The 21,718-nt window shown below is 42.8% G+C and overlaps 2 protein-coding genes across 11 annotated transcripts in view; one reads left to right on the top strand and one right to left on the bottom strand.

Annotated features, from left to right (window-relative positions):
• Positions 1 to 11,097, top strand: part of PLA2G7 (phospholipase A2 group VII) — a 38,720-nt gene extending 27,623 nt beyond the window's left edge. For 7 of the 10 annotated variants that reach the window (XM_027958354.3, XM_060403219.1, XM_027958355.3 and 4 more), the window contains 4 exons: positions 251 to 342; positions 1,694 to 1,864; positions 4,767 to 4,915; positions 5,555 to 5,806. In XM_027958354.3, coding sequence (XP_027814155.1) covers positions 251 to 342; positions 1,694 to 1,864; positions 4,767 to 4,915; positions 5,555 to 5,697 — 555 coding nt within the window. In that variant the 3' untranslated portion in view covers positions 5,698 to 5,806. Of the gene's footprint in view, positions 1 to 250; positions 343 to 1,693; positions 1,865 to 4,766; positions 5,035 to 5,072; positions 5,807 to 9,111 lie in introns of those variants that run through there. The other 3 variants (XM_060403223.1, XM_060403224.1, XR_009597576.1) reach the window with 2 other exon arrangements.
• On the bottom strand, positions 8,148 to 19,669 carry TDRD6 (tudor domain containing 6). Its single transcript, XM_027958745.3, has 4 exons — positions 13,476 to 19,669; positions 12,320 to 12,444; positions 11,215 to 11,304; positions 8,148 to 8,711 (listed from the first exon to the last, which is right to left on the bottom strand). Exons 1-4 carry the CDS (start codon positions 19,528 to 19,530, stop codon positions 8,682 to 8,684), a joined length of 6,300 nt encoding a protein of 2,099 aa, XP_027814546.2. The 5' UTR covers positions 19,531 to 19,669; the 3' UTR covers positions 8,148 to 8,681.
• Between the last annotated feature and the right edge of the window lie 2,049 nt (positions 19,670 to 21,718).

Below are 21,718 nucleotides of genomic sequence, written 5' to 3'. Positions count from 1 at the left end.
TATAAGTGTATATATATAACATGTTTTTGTATAGAAGTGTTCATATATATAGGCATGTATGTATACGTACACATGTGTGGGTGTGTGTGGGTGTGTGGGTGCATGTGAGTGTGTATATATTTCTTTTCTAAGAATCAAGGTACTTAACCATGCCTGTGAAATAATAATCTTGTGATCCACAAAATCTCTGCCTATCCTCTGAACAGCCTGTGAGATACTTATGCATTTATGTCATGCTTTTTTCACATAGGACTCTATTGATAGGGATAAAATAGCAGTTATTGGACATTCTTTTGGTGGATCCACAGTTATTCAGACTCTTAGTGAAGACCAGAGATTCAGGTAAGAGAATAAAGCTGAGAGAGAGAATGCTAAGTTATTGGAACAGGAGGAAGTGATAACACATGTGATATAGAATGTATCCAAGTTCTTAGTGAGGAAGAGATCTTTGGGAGTTCACAAGTCCATTCTTTTGCCTCCATAAAATCCTTCGCATGAATTTTCCTAAACAGAAACATCTACTTTGGCTATTGAAAATTCTCCCCATCTCTGTTTTTCCTCATTATTATTTATCTGTTCAAGGGCTTATCATTTTCATTTGGAAATTTATCTTTATATATACATATTATCTGTGACATAATGATTGTAATAATAATGTTGTCATCTTATACTATTTTCTAGATTCCCCAATTGGCAGGGCATTTTTTTTTTAAAAAACTGTTTTACATTAAAAAAAAAAACTGTTTTACATAACTCACATTTGCACTATCTCAGCTCCAGGTTTTCATACATGAAATTTTTACTGAGAACATACCACCCACCTCCAAACTTTTATTCTTTGTATCTCAGCTTTGACATCCTTTTCTCTCAGAAGTTGATTCCAATTCTATGTTAGATGGGCAGGGCATTTTTAAATTATTATTTTTTCCACCTTTAAGGTTGAGCATGGGCTAAAATTACATAGCTACTGGAGTGGAAGTCAGGACCCCAGTCTTCTAACTTGAAGGAACATTCTCTTTCTTGAACCGTTTCATCCCAAACTGATGAGATCACATAGAATCAACCATGTAGAAAGTAGGATCATTCGTGAAACTTTAGCTCACATTTCTTAAAAGCTATTTCAACATAAGAAGATTCTCTTCTTTCATCCATTTAGCACATAAAATAGAGTCTCCAAAAGGCCAAGAAACACTGGATAACTTAACTTTAAAAATTGCATTTTCAAATGATATACTTCATATGCTTTTCTTCAACTCTCCCAGGGGAAGTATCTTTACACATAAAGGAAAGGGTCTAACTGTTACTCAGAAAGATATAATGATAATGAGAACATGGCAGGGTCCAGAAGAACTAGAAAGACAGGGGCAATAGTGCATAGACTGTATCTTTTCAGACAGACACCCCACAATTTTATAGAATTGCTTATTTTAAAATTGATCTTCAAGGATGACAAAAAAATTTTAAATGTTTCGAAGGGTTGTAATTCTTAAATGCCTCCTAAAGGAAATGGTGATGTAATTACAAGTTTGCTGCCTTGCAAAGCTAATGATATCCCCTTCCCACACTGAAAGGTAATACCTCTTCCACCCAGAGGGATCACCCATAACGAACTGGTGAGGTGTTTGTCTCTGAATCCCTGTGATATTAGAAATCCCTGCATGCGGGCAGCATTTAACCAGCCTTCTTCCATCAGGTGTGGCATCGCTCTGGATGCATGGATGTTTCCCGTGGCTGATGAAGTATATTCCAGAATTCCTCAACCCCTCTTTTTTATCAACTCGGAACGATTCCAATACCCTTCTAATATCATAAGAATGAAAAAATGCTTCTTACCTGATAGAGAACGGAAAATGATTACAATTAGGTGAGTATCAGTAGGTGACATTACGTCATCTGAAACAGAAACCTGAAACTTGGATACACAGTCAGTGAATATCATTGAGTAGCTAGTCTAGAATTGTTCAGTTTGTTGTTTAGACTTGGAATAAGGGAGACTGTTAGGTAATCTCAGTTTCCAAGTGCATTTAGACTTTCTCTTTTTAAAATGCACTTTTTTTGAGTAGTGTTCGTATATATCGTACATACGCTGATAATTAAAATTTGCATCAGGATGCATGCTACTTCTATCTGAATATAAGAGCAAGCCTACACATTTCTAGGACTGGGGTAGGGGGAAGTATTCCATCATTAGGCTTGGCTTAGAACATTTTTTTTTTTTTAAGTAAGATGATCTGCTGAGTAAGATGATCTGATCTGTTTACTCATTTGGTAAGTATATGAATTTATTAATTCCCAAAGCTATAATGGGATCCCTTTGAGGGTTGACAAGATACTTACATCGTGGATAAAAAAGAATTCCCATAGGGTTTTGAACTTGTAGTGAGATGTTACAAAAACTGGGCTTCTGCTTCTGTCTGAACCTGATTTACTCAGAAGGGCAGAGAAGAGGCGCCAGGAAGTAAACACACACTGTAAAGGCAATAAACACTCTGGAGACAGAATGGAGGGCTGTTTTCTAAGTGAAAGTGAAAGTGTTAGTCGCTCAATAGTGTCTGACTCTTACGACTGCAAGGACTGTAGATCACCAGGCTCCTCTGTCCATGGAATTCTCCAGGATAGAATACTGGAGTGGGTAGCCGTTCCCTTCTCCAGCGGATCTTCTCAACCCAGGAATCAAACCTGAATCCGCCCTTTGCAGGCAGATTCTTTACAGTCTTTGAGCCACCAAGTAAGGTGCTCATAAAAGGCTGCTTAGAAGAAATGGTGGTACAATGGGTCTTAAACAATCAAAAGGCTTTAGATAGATGGTGAGAAAGGACCCAGATATTTAAGGTAAGGATGTCAATGTAGCTTATTGGTATATGCAAGTCTGTTTAATTCTAAAAGAGAAATAGTAAAGAATACTCAGCCTTCCTTATTAGGCTATCACTCTCTCTGTTTTTTCCCTTCTCTGCCTCCCTGTCCTGACTTCCGTTTACTCTGACTTCTGCAGTCTGTCTTCCTGACCTTGGCAGTGAGCTGAAACTGGCTCCACTAAGGATACAGATGGCTGTGTTGCTATTGGCAGCGTCAGCCCTTGTCTCTGCATCCCTGCCACCTGTGGACTACCCCCATTTCTCCTCCCTTGGGTACCACGACTCCATTCTCCTGCGCTTCTCATGTCCTGCAGACAGCTCCCTTCTTTTCTCCTCCACATGCTCCTTCTCTTCAGGCCCTCTCTCCACTGCAGGCAGCATTCAGGGCTCTGCTTTCAGCTGTCTCGTGGCCCTGACTGTTTACCTCCTCTCTACTTTTGACTCAAAGTTTGGATTGGCATGGGGGAAACACTGAGCAGAGTTCTGGGCTCTATACTGAGTAGAGATAACTGAAATAATAGGGGTTTACTTAAAAGTAGCAAAGTAAAGAGGAAGAATGACATTGAGTGGGGCTGGAAAGGTAATTTTTGTTCTGTTCTGTTCTTTTACATTTTCTTGGCTGCACCACATAACACGTGGGATCTTAGTTCCCAGGTCAAACTCACGCCCCTTGCATTGGAAGCAGGGTGCCTTAACCACTGGACCACCAGGGGAGTCCCTGGAACGGGTGTGTTGTAACCTTTAGATATATGTGTTTGGTCACAAATTGGAAAAGTACAGAATTTGTATTCAACGTATTATCAATGAAATCTATGGAGGAGCTGAGACTGCAAAGTGAGAAAAGAATTGGTCTGAAAATAGAATCTTGAGGATTTAGGGGACGAGCCAGTGAAGAACAGAGTAGTGCAGGCACAGGAGGAAAGATGTGATGTCAAGGAAATAAAGTGGGGGAAAAATGCAAGAAAATCAAATGTCAAATGCCCAGAGATAGTAAAAACTGTGCATTGGAAGTGGCTGTTCTATTTGATGTTTGAGAGTGAAAGTCGCTCAGTTGTGTCTGACTCTTTGCAACCCCATGGACTATACAGTCCATGGAATTCTCCAGGCTGGAATACTGGAGAGCGTATCCTTTCCTTCTCCAGGGCATCTTTCCAACCCAGGGATTGAACCCGGGTCTCCCGCATTGCGGGCAGATTCTTTACCAGCTGAGCCACAAGTTCATCAATTAGCAATATTTATGAAGGGCTTTCCAGTTTGAATAATACAAGGCAAATTTTTGCTTGTTTTTTAATCTACTTAATCCAAGGCTGAAATACAAGGTGTTTTGCTCAACAGCAAATAGAGATCCAGTTAAGTGTGGTGGTAAGGGGGCAGGATTCTGGCTCTGGGTTTAAAGACCATCAACATAAAAACCATTCCATCTACTCAAATCAGAAGTGACCTACAAAGCAGGAATCACCTCTTCTAAAACCAAGATGCCAAGCAAGACAGGAATCTTTGCCTTATTTGTCTGGAGGGAAGGATGCTTACATACTCGTATGTGCATACTAAGTCACTCAGTCATGTCTGACTCTTTGCACCCTCATGGACTGCAGCCCACCAGGCTCCTCTCTCCATGGGATTCTCCAGGCAAGAATACTGGAGTGGGTTGCCAAGCCCTCCTCCAGGGGATCTTCCAGACCCAGGGACTGAACCCCCGTCTGTCTCCTGCATTGGCAGGCAGGTTCTTTACCACTAGAACCACCTCTCATACCCCTAAATGAACAGTCTTGTGACCCTTGAGTACATCTAGGGAGATCAGATTTACAGGTTTTGTTTCCTTGGGTTTTGGCCAGCATCTTTCCTGCACCTTAACTACAAAAATAATATTGTCTAACAAAGTGATTTGCAGATAACTCCTTTCTCTTTCAGGGGTTCTGTCCATCAGAATTTTGTTGACTTCACTTTTGCCACTGGCAAAATAATTGGCTACCTATTCACACTGAAAGGAGACATCAATTCCAATGTAGCCATCAGCCTCAGCAACAAAGCTTCCTTAGCGTTCTTACAAAAACATTTAGGTAAGATACGGCATCTTCTTTCCTGACATAGACCGGATGATTCTCAGGACAAAACTGTTTATCTTAACTCACTCGCATGTGCTCAGTCGTGTCTGACTTTTTGTGACCCTGTGGACTGTGTAGCTCGCCAGGCTCCTTCGTTCATGGGATTCTCCAGGCAAGAATCCTGGAGTGGGTTGCTATGCCCTCCTCCAGGGGATCTTCCCAACCCAGAAGACCAAACTTGGGTCTCTTGCATTGGCAGGCAGGGTTTTTTTTTTTTAACCACTGAGCCACCTGGGAAGCCCTATCTTAACAGCGTAAGTCCTATTTTAAAGGTTCCCAGTTGGTTTACAATGTAACACTGCAGTCAATCAGCTGGAAAACAATTTGTGGTTTTGTGTACTTGTGTCATAGGCAGCAAGCCTGCCTGTTAGAGCTAACAGTGTTTTGGTGAAGCCAGGTGGGGATTTCCATGCTCAGACAGCACAGGGCCTCAATCCTCTCATTCAGATGTTGCAGCTACCTCGTGCTCACAGGGGGCTTGTCGACTCCTTAATCTTGACGTGGTGTGTGTGGTTTGTGAGGCTAGGATGCCCCCTAGAGGCACTGAACTGTTTAATGCTCTCAAAAGTTGAATATGACATTTCTATATTGCAGGACTTCAGAAAGATTTTGATCAGTGGGATCCTTTGGTTGAAGGCGAAGATGACAATCTTATTCCAGGGACCAGCATTAACACAACCAACCACCAAGCCACTCTGCAGAACTCCACAGGAACAGAGAGACCAAATTTAGATTAAAAGAGCTTTTTAAAAAGTTTTGTTTACAAACTTGTCTTAAAGTGTGGGGTATATGATTTTAATGTATTTTCTCAAATAGCTCATATTAAAAAATGTAGGCTATACCACAGTAGTGACTGAAGCTTGTATTACTCTTTTTCCCTTTAAATTTAGAAAAAGATGGCTACATATGAAAATCATAGCAGCCTAAATTTTAGTTTTACTAAAGTGATCCTTTTTCACAGTAAAAAAAACAAAAACAAAAAACTGATTTTACATTAGTTCAACAGACACATATAATAAAACAGGCACAAGGCCACTGAAAATGTGTTACAGTGACCTACAACTCCTAAAAATATAATAAACAGATTTTCTTGCCTCTTTTTTTCTGTTATAGGCTATAGAATTGAGTTTTAGCATCATGGTCTGCTATGTAGGATGTGGCAGCGCTTCCACTTGACCTTGGGTCACAGTAAGAAAAGGTAGACCAGGTGGATAATAAAGCCACTGCTTTACCGTGGAATTAGCGCTAGGGCACACTTTCAATAAGACGACCACACGGGGACGGAGGCTGGTGACAAAACAAAGGCAGCAGATTAATCAGCAACTTGGTGATTTTCTTGCATTCACTGTGTTTACCCCAGAGACATTCTGTTTACTAAAGAAAGGTGCATATGAGTGGCCCTCGATTCCAGCCATCACACATAAAGTTACTGATTCAACCCTAGGCTGCGAAGGATATAAAGGGAGAGAATATAGGCGTGTGTATGGCTGACACATTTTGCTGTCCAGTAGAAAAATTAACACAGCACTGTACTCCAATAAAAATTAAAAACATGAAAACAGGGAAAGTGAAAAAAAAAAAGAGATCAAGATTCAACTTTGAAGAAAATCCAGTTTTGCTAACTTAAAAAGGCCATAATTTTTACTGCTTCATTTTCCATGAGATTTATTTAATGGATCTTTTAAGTTTTATGTGGAGTAGTAAAAGGAGAAAAGCACAATAAATGGAGGTGAAAAGATCACTGAAAGATGCGTACGCTTGCGCCTCTGGGAGTCATGGAAAACGTGTTTTGTTTCCCAAGCGGTATAGACACTTCTGCCACTCATCAGCCAAGTGTATTTGGGTCTAAGAATGGTCTTGTTCCTATGAATGCTGCATGATTAACTTTCACGAAAGCCAGTGAGAACAAGGGTAACCAGTACTTAGTCAGCAAGCCTGGTTAACTATTCTATGCCTATTCCTTTTGCCTTGTTAATAAGTGACTGCATTTTCTGATTTGGCACTCAGGCCTACCTTAATGTTTTCATGTGCAAAATCACTCCTTTTGAGAAATATAATTTCTCCTATAACTGTTCAGAGTAAATATTTTAAAATGAAGAGTTAAATTCTTTATCATGAAACAGATGGCTTTCTATAATCTGGCCTTCATACATCTTCTCTGAACTTTGCTCCCAGGAATTAATTCACAGCTACAGCTCCTACATGAATGAGCCAACTTTGTCCATTCATTATCCTAGAACAAGCAATATACTAATCTACTTCAATTACACGTAATGTAAAACCCTCTCCTTTTTTTACTTATTGAAATTTTACCCAACTTTTAAGGTTTTTAATTCTCCCTCTTCTCATCAGGCTTCAGAGTTCTCATAACGTTTCATACACACCTTTTTAGAAATGGACAACCATTTCAATAGAACTGATGTTCCATTCAATAGCAGCTCTTTAAAATCCTATTTGTGGCACAAGCTGATTCGAAAGGATCCAATGAAGTTTAAAAAAATATAACCTACCATAGTGTATACTGAGCCTCTTTCAGGGAAAAGAAGGAAATAGTTATCAAATGCCTGCTCCTTTTCTGGCACAATAAGTTATTTCTCATCTTAAAAACACTGCAAGAAAAGTTTTATTATCCCCATTTTACAGCTGAGGAAGATCAAGGCTGAACAATAATATAATAACCTGCCTAGGTCACATATCTAGTAAGCCGCGTACAGGTAAGGTCTATTTCCTAATGTTAGGATCTGTCTGCATGCTGCTACCTATGCAAAGCCTTGTTTTAAAAGCATGGGCTTTGAAGTTAGATGGGTCTAGGTTTGCTCAAGCCTCTCAGATTTGCTAGCTCTTTGCCAGGCAAATTATTTATCTTCTCTGGAAAGCTTCAACTTTCTCACCTATAAAATATGGGTAATATTAATATGCACCTCAGAATCAAGGATTACATGAAAAAAGTGCATTGAAAGGACAGTGAGGGACTAACACACGAACGCTACCATTTACCATTACTATGTATCCCCTAATTGTAGAACTGTGGTTTGTTCCATGACCACAGACTTCCTCTTTTTTTCCTTCTTTGCACCTTAGGTCCTCAGGAATTGAACCCCTGCCCCTGCAGTGGAAACTCAGAGTCTTAACCACTGAACTGCCAAGGAAGTCCCAGATGTTTTCTTTTTAATGAAATGAAATTATACTTTTAAGGACAAACTTTATTCAAATTTTGTGTCATATTAGTATACTTCTAAATTCAAACAGAGTATTAGTCAAAACCAGAACAGCAAAGCTTCAGAAACAAAACAAAAATTTTGAAGGAGTTACTGCTAACAAAGCCATCCCCCCAAGTAGCATCATATACTATGCTTGTCAGAAACCTACAATTTTCTATTTTAAACTATTATTCAGAAGAAACCAAAATACTCCTTTTTTTGCAATATGAGTAATGTGTTAGCCCAACTGTTTAGCCAAATAAATCCTCCCAACTGATTAGAAAGATGACATATTTAAAGGGAGAGGAAACATCTCAACTCCATATATACAGAAACAGCACTATAAATACACCACACAGGCAGTCTCAGATCTGTTTTGTTTTCAACACAAAGTTTTCAAAAATGACAATATCTTGTATTTACAAGCTCTCAATTTTCTCAAGTATTTTTGTTGGTCTGGTTGAGATGGCACTTATTTCAGAGCAGCTTTGAACTGACTGACCAGACTTATAGATCCACAGTTAAATCTCCATCATCTCCAGGCCTCTTTTCTGAAACAAAAAGAGAAAAACCTCAGGTTGAGAAAGAAATGTAAAAATAAGAAAAAAAATGGGGGGGGGGCACGGTGTAGGGGAGAGTGTGTTGTGGCTTACAGAATCTTAGTTCCCCGACCAAAGGCTGAACCCATGTCCCCTGCAGTGGGAAGCATGGAGTCCTAACCTCTGAACCACCAGGGAGTGCCCAAGAAGATTATTTACGTGGGTGCTACCATGACAAAATTCATGTCCTTTAAAAATGGGGAGAGGGAAAAGATGCATATTCTAATTACTACAGGGAATTATTCCTACAGATATGATTTTTTAAAAAATATTTTCATCCTCACACTATATCTATTATCATACAAAGTTTCTCTAAAAGATTATGAAATTGGCATATTTTATATTTTACTAGGATGATGTTCAGAGAAGGCAATGGCAACCCACTCCAGTACTCTTGCCTGGAAAATCCCATGGACAGAGGAGCCTGATAGGCTGCATTCCATGCGGTCGCCAGGAGTCGGACACAACTGAGTGACTTCACTTTCACTTTCATGCATTGGAGAAGGAAATGGCAACCCACTCCAGCGTTCTTGCCTGGAGAATACCAAGGACAGCAGAGCCTGGTGGGCTGCCATCTATGGGGTCACACAGAGTCGGACACGACTGAAGTGACTTAGCAGCAGCAGCAGCAGCAGGATGATGTTGGCAAATAGTTCTTTGTTCTCTTTCATTAGTGCATACTTTCACATAACACTAAAGTCATCAAGAGCTGATTTCATTCTCCACATGCCTCAATATTGAGAATCCCTTGGACTGCAAGGAGATCCAACCAATCCATCCTAAAGGAGATAGTCCTGGGTGTTCACTGGAAGGACCGATGTTAAAGCTGAAACTCCAATACTTTGGCCACCTGATGCAAAGGGCTGACTCATTTGAAGAGACCCTGATGCTGGGAAAGATTGAGGGCAGGAGGAGAAGGGGACAACAGAGGATGAGATGGTTGGATGGCATCACCGACTCGATGGACGTAGGTTTGGGTGAATTCCAGGAGTTGGTGATGGACAGGGAGGCCTGGCGTGCTGCTGTTCATGGGGTCGCAAAGAGTTGGGCACGACAGTGACTAAACTGAACTGAACTGAACCCTTAATTCTAAGAACCAGTGTGCCTCTTATGAAAAAGATCATGCATTAACCAGGAACATCCAACAAACTCAATCACCATATAAACTAAGAAACCTCCAAAGAAATTCCAAGAGATTATTTAACAAAGATCACTTGAATGTCTATATCTGATTAAGTAGATGCAAACCCTGACATGACCAGATATTGGAATTATCCAATACAGATTTTGAAGCAAGAAGTTCAACAAACACCAAACAGGATAAAATCAAGTGTCTAGACATAGCCCAGAAAATCACCCATCATATAATCTTAACTGAAAAACACAATTTATGTGTGTATGTACGATGAAATCAACCATGTTCAAAATATATTGTTTATATCCCACATAAACAAAAATTCTTAAAATCAAACCGATTAATCTGTCCTTGGATGGATGTCTTACAGGTGATTGATACTTTCTCCTTTTTCACTTCACCATTTTCCCAGATTTTCTGCATCAAATGTATTTTATCAAGGTCACAAAAAACAAACAATTTCCTTTTTTTATCCCAAAATGAAAATCAAGGAGGAAAACATTAATAAGTAGTTTTCCCAAAGAGATACAGGGCATAATATCCAGAAACATTGATTGTGTTGTTGCTGTTTTCCATTGCTGTTATTGCATTTTTTCTTCCATTATTCCTAAATACAAATGCTTAGAAAGCAGTTCAAGTTGAAACAGAGCAGGACCCTATGGTCCATGCCCCACTGTGTCCTCAGCCTGCCTTTTGTCTGAAAATCAATGCAATCAGAAAAGTGAGAAAATGCAGAAATCAAGGAAAACAGTCAAAGGAGACCAAATAATAACAATGTAATTATTAAGCATAGTCAAGGACCTTCTCAAGGGCTGTAGATAATATGCTGAGCCATATCCTGTGAGCTGCGCTGCAGAAATACCCAGATAGAGAAATTAACTACATGATGATCAGACTGTAGCCATGACATAACCTGACATAATTGGCCTCAAAGAAATGGAAACAAACTGGCCCAGGAACTGAAGATCAACTGTACCTAAAACAACCAAGATAATTCTGGTCAGACCACTGATGACCAGTTTCAGGATGACTGCCAGAGATGACTGTGTTGTTTCTACACTGTAGTACCTTCCTTCTGTCTATAAAAGCTCTTGCCTACTGACTGTCAGTGGGGGGAGTCGGCCTTTGGACAGACATCTGCCCTCCCCTCATCCCAACCCAGATGCCGGGATCTGAAATAAAGCAAACTTTCCTTTCCACCAACCTGGCCTCTTTAATGGTTTCTAAGCGGTGAGCCGTGGGACCTGCACCTTTCAGTAACAAAGCCACCTTTCCAAATGAACAACAGTCTCACTAATAACTGCTTAAATATACTCATACCTCAGATGGACTCTTATCCAATTTGGGTATACCATTCCAGACATTCTCAGGGTTTACTACCTCCTCTATGCCATTTGAAAGGTCTAAAACCTACAAGAGAAAAAAAGTAATAAAAACTGGTAATTCCAACACTGTCACTGATTTATGTTAGTTACACAGTATCTTTTTTCAAATGAAATACTTTAAAAGGCAGTTACAATGATTTTATTAAACTTCAACATTACATTTCAACTCAATGGTACATCAGTCCAAAAAAACATATCTTGAGTATCTATGCCTAAACATCAAAGACGGATGTTCTCAAATTCTCACGGTGTAAGTCTGCACATTCCTAATCCTTCCCCCTAGAAATTCTTCATTAGCCAGCCAGCGAGGGCAAAGTCCAGGAATCAATATTTAGGAAATGTGGCAAGGGATTCTGACACAGGTGGTTTTTCAAACCACAGGAAAAACACCATTTACTGAAGGTTTCCAGGAGATTTTACACTAGGGAATGATAGAGTCAGATTCTCATTTGACAAACAGCACACTGGCAATGTGGAGAAACAACTGATGGAAGACTAGAGGTAAACCAATAGAAGGTTATTAGAGGAATCTAGTCGGGGCTGGTTCCCTGGTAGCTCAGATGGTTAAGAATCTGCCTGCAATGCAGGAGACCAGGTTCAATCCTTGGGTTGGGAAGATCCCCCAGAGAAGGGAATGGCTATCCACTCCAGTTTCTTGTCTGGAGAATTTCATGGACAGAAGAGCCTGGCAGGCTACGTGGGATTGCAAAGAATCGGACAAGACTGAGCAACTAACACCAACAGCTGTGAAATGAGAAACTTAACCAAAATAGTGGCATTAGGTATAAAAAGTTTTAACTGAGATAAGAAGCGGAAAGTATGCAACTCCGTGACTGATAGGATTCCTGGGAGACAAAAGAGCCCTGAATGCTTAAATATAAACTTTTTAAATAGTTTTTGCATTGCATCAATTATCAGGGAGAATGAGGGGTAACTAATCTGTTCAATGGGATTTTCTAATCTGGTAAAGTTTGGTAAAATTTCCTAAACAATCTGCAAGTACATTTTGAGACAGAGGACTTCACTGCAATTCTACATACCTTTGTGCCCTCTTCAGCTATTTCCAAAATCTCACACTTAGACCACGTGTTTCTGAGACTTGACCACACAACACATTTGGATCCAACAGTAAATCCTTTCAGAGTGTACGCGTTCTCTGGTTGAGCTGCCAGATTGAACACAGCGAGAGTCAAAGCATATCTCTCAATGTTAGACACGCAAGCACAGCATTTCCCTACCACGCATTCACTACTCCCGTACCATCGATGTCATGGCACAGTACAACGTGTCCCGTCTCCCTAATTAACATGACCTCTATTTAGTTTTTACCACTGTATGTATGTGGACACACAGAAAGGGTGAGAGACGGACAAAGGAAGTATATGCACCATCACAGCATTCACAGTGGCCACTGCTTGGTGGTGGAATCATGCTGATTTTCATTCTCCTTAGTCTACTGTTTTCTCTATTTCGTACAGTGTAATAATATTGTAATTATGCAACAATCTAATAAATAAAATTGACATTTAAAAGTCTAACATTGATTTTTTAAAAAACCTCAAAGATAAGCTGCTTTGTGTAACTTTCAAATCTTATTACGTAGGCAAGAAAAAAGCAGCAAAAATAATTTATAAAAAACTTATTAAAAAGGTAATGGTAATAAGTGTTCTCCAATATTTACTTGTGGCTGTTAACTTTCTTGATTAATATAGGCTCCCTAACTCTATTCTTTTAAGTGTTTCAAAACAAACGGCAAAGTATATGTATGAAGAAAACCAGTTGTTTTAAAACTCTGCTAAAGTGATCCCCAATGTAAATTCATGCCTACATTAAGCTTGGCAAAGGAGCACTACATATTTTTAAAAACTGACCAAAAAACATAATGTCTTGACCTAGAGATGATCTGTTTACATTTGAAATGGGACTACTTTTTAGAGACATAAATTTTAAGCATTCTATTTTTAAAAGCAAAAATAATTCAGCATTTTGCAGTATATAAAGTATTATTTCACATTAATTTCATCATGTTTGAAATACCCTTCATAAAAATCCAAATCTAATTCTCTTTTCAGGTTTTCAACTCCCCCCCAAGTTATTTTTTTAATTCAATAAGAATTATCCTCTTCTCTTTAAGATAAATAACAGTTTTCCCCTAAGTTAAATAAAAGTGAATGGGGGGTCAAAAACGGCACATACCTGGGATATGATCTGGTAAGGTGTAATTGTGTTTCCTTGCATCTCTGTATTCTTCTTCAGAAAACAGAGCGGTCAGTGATGACATGGCATCTCTGTTTGTACACTCTGTAAATTCTTCTTTATAGATACTCATTTCAATCTGCATCTTGGCATCGAAAGTCTGTCTGCGCAGGCGCAGCCTACGCTCCTCATCAGAGCTTTCCGCACAACTGGATCCTCTCACGTCTTCAGTGCACAGGGATTCCTGGGCTTTCTGACTAACTGTTAAAGACAAAGGGTTTATTCTGTCCTCCAGACACAGCTGGGCTGCAGGCAATTCTAGCTCAGGCTGTTTCTCATCTTCACAGTTGAGGGGCAGCTGCCCTGGCAATGGTGGCAGGGTGACCTCTGGGTCACAGCCTTGGGGAAGAGTCATGGTTGGAGGCACCAGGCCCAGATCTTCTTTCTCCTCATCCCCGACCAGGGAATGCTGCAACTCGATGGATTCCAGCTCCAGGAACTCTTTGGACTCGTCGTCAGGAGAAAGTGGTACCTCGAGAGAATTTAGTTCCAGGACCTCCTTTGCTTCGGTGGCATGTGGTAAGAATGTGTTAAATCCTGACATTGGGGACTTATCATCAAACTTTGCTTTGTCACCAAATAGGCCCTTGATTTTTTCTTCCAGCAACTCAGTGCCAATCTTATCTTTGCCTGGGTTTTCAAAAGCTTCAAAAATGTTATCAGTTTTGGGGTCATAGAATTTACCTGGTTGCGTTTCAAGGATGTTTAAGTCTTTGTTGAGTCTTTCCAAGAGCTCAGCTGTCTGGGATTCAACATGGAGTATTCTCTCTTGTCCAAGTTTACTGATTGATTTCTTAAGTCCAACATCGGGACTGGGGAACACGAGAGCTCCCTTTATTTCTGCATCATTTTTTTCATATCTCAGATCACTGCCAGTCATACCAATCTTAGAATATTTCTTCATTTTCTCACTAATGCTTTCACCTTTGCTTTTCAAGTCAACGATGGCTAAAGGGATATCACAAACGTCCCTTTTGATGTCTAATATTGTTATCTCCAACACATCTTCTGTGACTATTTCATAAAAGTAGTCACATCCCTCACGAGGGCATGCGCCCTGTGAAATATTAAATCCTGAGAGGCAACATGGAAAGGCTTGCATGGGCACAGCCAAAAGCTCAGAAGGGATGTTCCAGAGTGCTTTTGGGTCCACGGAGTCTTCAATGTTTCCAAAGTCCACAAGCCTGATGGACACAAGATAATCTTCACAAATGCTGGTGACAAGGGCCCTATAATAATGCCCATCTTCTCTGTATCTCACTATGCAAGGATCTCCAATACGAGGGCAGTGGATACGACTTCTCTGATCTGTCGCCTGCTCTCCCGCAGTCTGAACTTCCACTTCTAAATGCTGAAGTTTCTTGGTATCCGCAAACTGACACCAAAAATATTCAGGTCCATCGATCACCGTGGCATAAGCTCTAATCATCTTCATCTTTGGATTATACCAGTTAAGAAACATAGAAGTGTCTACGTCTGTTTTGCTGACCGATGTGGAACAGGCCCCTTGAACTATCTGGGTAGAAAATTCTAGTTGAGATTTTTCACTGAATGCATATCTGCTCACTATATCTTCGGCTATGATCCCATGTTCATCAGCAAGAGTAACTTCCCATTTGTCTTGAAACTGAACAAATTCGCATCTTATCGGAGCCTCATCTGTCCTTCGGGAAAAGTAATGCGTCACTTCCTTATGGTTTAAAAGCCCAGGAACCCCAAATCCCTTTAAGGAACAGGGAATGCACAGTCCTGGTAACAGCGCATTAACACGGTCAAGTTTGCCTATTTTGTTTGCGTGAACCACAGAGACATTGCCATAATCTATAAACTGCACAGAGAGAAGGTCATTGGGTTGTGGTTCCTTGACCACAGCACGATACCATAAATTGTCTTCTGGGAAAACAGCACATATTACATCTCCTCTTTGCAAAGGTGGGCCTGCATAATATTCAGGCCTTGTTCTAGTATCATTTAACCTCTCTGAAAGATGATCAATTTCAGCCTCATCTTCTGTTAGCTGAACGTAAAAGTCTGAAAGGTCATTTACATGAGAAACATACACAGTTGTTTTAAATCCAGGCATTATGGCCTTTTTAGGGAGCTCAGAAATCTTTAGAGGCAAACCTCTGTCACATGAATCTCTTAGCTTTCTCTCTGAAAGAGAGGCTTCTAGTTTTGTGGCTTTCAAGGAGGGCTCCGCCGAACTTTCTGATTTCTTGTCTGTTGTTGATGGAGACACTTGATTATTTTTATTTCCCACGGAGTCCTGGTGCGGAGTGACTAAGCTTGTCTTTGTTGAACTCTGTAAAAATTTGAGTTCCCTACATGCTGAGCTGATCTTAGGTTTGTATGTTTCTCCTAAGAGTGCCATACTCTCTGGTTTGTTCTCTGATTTACTTAAATACTCTGTAGGTGACAACTTCACATCTTCCTTTTTCACTTCAAGAGTTTCAGTTGTAGAGAGGAGTGCTTTGCTTTTTCTTCTCCTTGTCCCACCTTTGTAACCCCGGAGCCCTAACTTCTCGTTAATAGTAGCATTAATTTGAATGCTATCATTGTATAGTTCAATAATCAGTCTTCCATCTGGATCTTTCGCTACGACCAGAGCCTTCAATGACTTATCTAAAACAGTCTCCCGAAACCACGCTGTAACTTCTTCTGGTATATGATCGGGAACATCAGATAACGAACATTTAATGGCTTGCATGGGCAAAAGTAAGACATTGTGCGCATCACTAGGCACTGGGCACAGATCATCACTTGTTACCACATGAATGTTCCCAAAATCAACAAAGAATACTTTATTTGGTTCTTTTTCTATGATTACCCCCCTACACCAGTTTCCATCAGTATACTTGGCAAGGCACAATGTGCCGGGGACTAAGTGAGATGTTCTTAAATGCAGCAAAACTTGACTTAATTGTGTAATATGATGGGACAGCTGTTCTAAAATACTTGCATTTCTTCCCAGCTGGCAATAAAATGTCCAAGGGTCATCAACATGTGTTATGTACACTGATTCTTCACTTCCGATTTTCATGTCATAGGTAGAATAGAAGTAAGAATGGAGCTGAACGGAGAACTCCAGAGGTTTCTGAAGTTTTACTGGTCTTGCAAGTCTCTTTTGTACCAAAAAATGGCATACACTCCGGAAAGGTGTTAGCAGATCCACCACATTAAACAGTTCATCATGAATGGAAGCCAGAGCAAATATTGTGCACTTTAATTCAAGATTGTTTTCCCGTGCATTATCTATAAATTCAATAAAAGCTTGGATTGCTTTTTCATCCCAAAGAAAAGGATTTTGTCCCATTGGCTGAATTAAATTATAAAGGCTGCACCTAAAAGCCTGAACCTTAGCCTTCAGAAACTCTTCAGTAATTGAATAAATATTCTTCACAGATATCATTTCTTTGTCCCCATAATCTACAAATATGATGTTGACATACTCTGAAGATTGTGCCCCAGTAATTAGAGCTCTGGACCATTTTCCATCTGCTGTTCGTTTTGCCAAACAAGCAGGAGTAGTTCCCTGGTGGGGAGGAGCTGCGTTGTTGCAATAGTCCTGAATACTACCCATGAGCGCTTTAAATCTTTGGGTGTTCCTGGTCAGCTGACACCAAAAATGGCCGGGATTTTCAACGTAAGATACTCTGACTTCGACTGTAGTTCCAACTTGTAGCTCTCCTTTACAAGAAGAGCCTGACTCAATTCCCAAGAAATTCTGTACCAGAGGAGAGTAAACAGACATTCTTTTCTCATTGTCCTGCACAAGTCCAGCTGAAACGTTTGTCATAACTGCTGTGTCAGTCACTACTTCTGGAACAGCTGTAGTTTTACCATCTCTCACGGCTTTTTGTTCTACTTCCTTCTTGGCAGAAGATATTCTGTTACTGTCTGTGGTAAAATGGTTTGAAACATGCCCTGGAGAGTGGACACTTACGGAAAGACTGTCCTTTGTTTCAAATTCGTGGTACTTGGCAAATCCAGCTTGAGCCATCACCTTACTAATGTTTTCCTCTCCCGCTCTTGATTCATCAAGAATCTCAATAATATACTGATTATCCTGCTTATCAAGGACATGGATAACTAACTCTTTGTGGAGCACAGTCTTTTTAAAAAAGGAAATTGCCTCTTGGCTCCAGTTTTCTTCCAAAGGCCAAATATCGGCCAGGGTGCACTGCAGGGCCAATACTGGTAGCCGCCTAAACTGAGGGAGCAGCATCCTCACGTCATACCGGTCCACGTTTTCTGAATTGCCCCGGTCAACTAAGAACACATCCACATTCTGGTCGTCTAATCGGGTGACCATAGCCCGGAAGTAGCCATTTTCTTTCCATTTGACACAGCAAAGATCATCGGCTTCGGGTTTCAAGATGACCCCATCCAGCTTACTGGCGGAGGCATAGAAACTGCACATTTTCTTCATCAGTTTGCTGAAGGTGCCATTGTGTTTCCTCAACCTAATCCAAAACTCAGAAGGATTTTTCACAAACTCCACCTGGGCGTCATAGAAGGTGTTCATCTTTAACCTGATAGATGGTAAGGTGGGGAGTGAAATCTCTTCATCCATTTCTTCCGCAGAAGACTGACACTGAAAAGCTGTTTCCGGTTCTTCCTCCTCTTCCTCCTCTTCTCTGCCCTGGCTCTGAAGGAACCGGTCAGCCAAGCAACAGGACTGTACTCCGAACACACAGTTAAGATTAATCCCATCTTCGCCATATAAGGTGACGTAATACACATGCTCGAAGGAACAATAAAATTCAATCTTTGCGTTCACTGCCTGGCCCAGAATCAGTGCCTTCAGGTCACCGACCTGTGACCGAGACCAACCTCTCCCACCATCCCAGAGTCCGTACAGTGCGCAAGGGTAGGTCACCACAGGCATCCGAAAATATTCAGGCAGCAAGTAGCGGAGGCTACTACAACTCACTAACTCCTTCCTTCCATAGTCGACGTGAAGCACCTGGGCACAGCGCTGGGGCCGGAAAGTCTCAAGCAAGAGCGCCCTGTACCAAAGTCCATCCAACCCGCAGGATGCGCAAGGAGAGCCAGGCTTGTCTGGGCTCTCCTCTCTCTCCTCCCAGGGGGCACTGGTAGAGCGCTCGTCCCCAGTCCCCGGGGAGCCCCGGTATACCTGAGCCATGCTTTCGGAGAGGCGGTGGATCTCCTGCGAGAGGCTGCGGAGCTGGCAGTGAATGCGGTGGGGATGGCACACCTGGGTAACCACCACGGGCTCCGTCACGCCCAGCTGCAGCTGAGGGTAGAAGTAATCCAGGCCAGGCTGCTCCTGCTTAGGGGGAACTCGCGGGACCACCGGGGCCCTGGGGCCCAGGGTAGGCGTTGCGGCCGAGAGGCAGCGCTTTAGCAGGGAGCGGAAGACGCCGTCAGGCACCTGCCGAGCCAGGCCGAGCTCCTGCATCTGCTGGGACAGCTCGGGCACCTCCAGGAGGACCAGCCGGTGGAGCAGCAGCACGTCCAGGACGCGCCCGTGCACTTCCTTGCCCTGCAGGTGCCTAAGGAAGTCCACAGCGCTGGCCGCCCAGTGCTGGGGCTCGCCCCCGCCCGCGCCGCCGCCGCCCACCGGCACCAGGCCGGCCAGCACGCAGCCCAGCACCTCCGACGGCAGGTGGAAGAACTCGCTGCGCCCGGGAGCCAGCGAGCCCGCCCCGGCCGCGATGGTGCGGCCCTCGTCCAGCAGGAAGACCCGGCTCTCCTGCGCCTGCCGGCTGACCACGCGGCCGCGGTGCCACAGCCTGCCCACCTGCACCAGGCACAGCTCGCCAGGCAAGGCCGAGGCACCGCCCAGCATCCACGGGCCACGCGCAGCCGCCGCCGCTTCCTGGATCTCCCGGCTCAGCCGCACGTACTCGTCTCGCCGCTCGCCCAGCAGCCCCCACAGCTGCACGGGAATCACCTCGGGCTGCACGTCCACGAAGGACACCCGCAGCACCAGCGAGGCCCCCGGCGTCGGCAGCCCGGGCGTCGAGCACATCTCCGCCGTGCTGCCCGGCCCGGCCCGCGAAATCCCGCAGCCGCTAGGAGGAGAGCCCCGCGGACGCGGGCTCGCCCGACACACGGACAGGGAAGGATACCCGGCCCGGCGCCCACGCCGCAACGCCGCCGCCGTCGCCGCTGGGCCTCACCTGCTCGCGCCGACTGGTAAGACCCGACGGCCGGCCCAACCGCCCGGGGTCGCGCCGCCGCGCAGGCATTTGCAGCGCGAGGAGCCCTGGCTTCCGGCCGCGGGCGGCGGGCGGGTCTGCGTGGGCGGGCGGGGCGGAGCCGGGCCCCCCGGGGGCCGCGGGGACGCAGGCTCCGGGCGCAGAAGGGGCCTCGCGGAGCCGAGGCGCGGCGGGATCCCGAGGCCACCTGTCGCTGCTCCGAGTCCCTTCGAGTCGCTTCGGCCCGGTCCGGGGAGCCGGCAAGCCCCAGACCTCGCGGGGACCTCCTTCTCGGCCGTCTGACCGAGACAGACGGAGCCCGGCGAGCCCTGCACGGTGCGAGCCATTGAAGAACCGCGAAGGAGAAAGGGAGGCGCGAACGGCACGTTCGAGGAGTTGGGCCAGAACTCTGAGAGACCCGGGGCGCTCCCCGGAGCGGACCGTGCGGTGGCGCCGGCGTCCCCGGGGCGGACATCGGCTGTGCGCTCTCAGCGACGTAGCCGCGGAGCCTGTCGCTGATAGTCTCTGAAGTCTATGAACTCGTTGGATCGCCTGGATAGAGTTATGATGAGGGTTACGTAGACTGTTAAATGCTTTCTTCCCCACGATTACGCCGTGTGTTTCTTTGCTGTTTTGTTTGCCCACTTTGCAGGCGTTTGGTCTCCATTTACGCACGGAGCTACTGTAGAACCAGACACCCATACACACTTGTAAAACTGGAAAAAATATGAATTTGTGGGTTATTCCAATGCCATTTTGGTGGTTTTGATTGTGTACTACAGTTGCTCAAGATTTGGGTAGGACTGGGTGAAAAGTGAATGGAAATTTCCTGGACATTTTTTGCAGCTTTGAAATTAGGTAGTGCTACCCTTTCAACTTTATTCTTTTTCCTCAAAATGGTTTTTGGCTATCTAAGGTCTTTGCTTTTTCCAATGTATTTGATTGAGTTGGCCCAAAAATTCATTCAGGTTTTTCCATATATTACAGAAAAGCTGTAACAAACTTTTTGGCTAATTCAATGGAATACACTTGTCATTTCTGGGGGAAAATAATCTTGAGATTTTTTTTATTAGGATTGTATTGAAGATAGTGATCAATTTGAGAAATTACATCTGAGCAATATTGAGTTTTCCGGTCCGTGGACATGGTTTCTCTCTGTGTTAACTGAAGTATTCCTTCTTTGTCTCAGCACTGTTTTATAATTTTCAGTGAACAAGTCTTACATGTAGTCTGTTAGATTTATACGTAAGTTTTTTATGTTTTTTTATGTTATTGTAAATGATATTGACCAAAAAATTTAGCTTCCAATTTTTCACTGCTAGTAAATAGCAGTATAATTTTGTGACTCCCAGGTAAAAAATCCAGCTGCCACTCTAGGAGATTCAAGTTTGATCCCTGGATCAGGAAGATCCCCTGGAAGAGGAAATGTCCACCCATTCCAGTATTCTTGTCTGGAAAATTCCATGGACAAAGGCACGTGGCAGGCTACAGTCCATGGGGTCACAATGAGTCAGACACGACTGATTGAGCACACACACGCACGCGCATATATTGACCTTATAGCTTGTGATTTTTGAAAACTCACTTATTCTAGTAGCTTTTTTAAAATATAGATTTCTTGGGAATGTGCACAGTTCTACACAATTATATGGCTACATAATAAATGTAGTTCTCTCTCTCTAATTTTTATACTCTTTATTTCTCTCTCTTACCTTATTATAATAACTAAGATATCCAGTACGGTTTAGACATGGTGAGAATTGATATTTTTTCTTATTCCTGATTTAGGGAGAAAGCGTGACATTAGCTGTGTGATATTAGCTGTAGGTTTCACTTAGATCCTTTTCAAGTTGAGGAAGTTCATTCTGCTCCTAGATTGTTGAGAGCTCTTATCATGAAAGGTTATTGAGTTTTATCAAATACCATTTCACATTCTATTGAGATAAATTGTCTGTTAGTAAGTTGAATTATATTGATTTTTGAATGTTGAACTAACCTTGTATTCTTGGGATACATCCC

This window comes from Ovis aries, chromosome 20, assembly GCF_016772045.2.
Source record: "Ovis aries strain OAR_USU_Benz2616 breed Rambouillet chromosome 20, ARS-UI_Ramb_v3.0, whole genome shotgun sequence".
Classification (NCBI taxonomy): domain Eukaryota; kingdom Metazoa; phylum Chordata; class Mammalia; order Artiodactyla; family Bovidae; genus Ovis; species Ovis aries.
The sequence above is the reverse complement of the archived record's forward strand: the minus strand, read 5'-3'. Positions and strand labels throughout refer to the sequence as shown.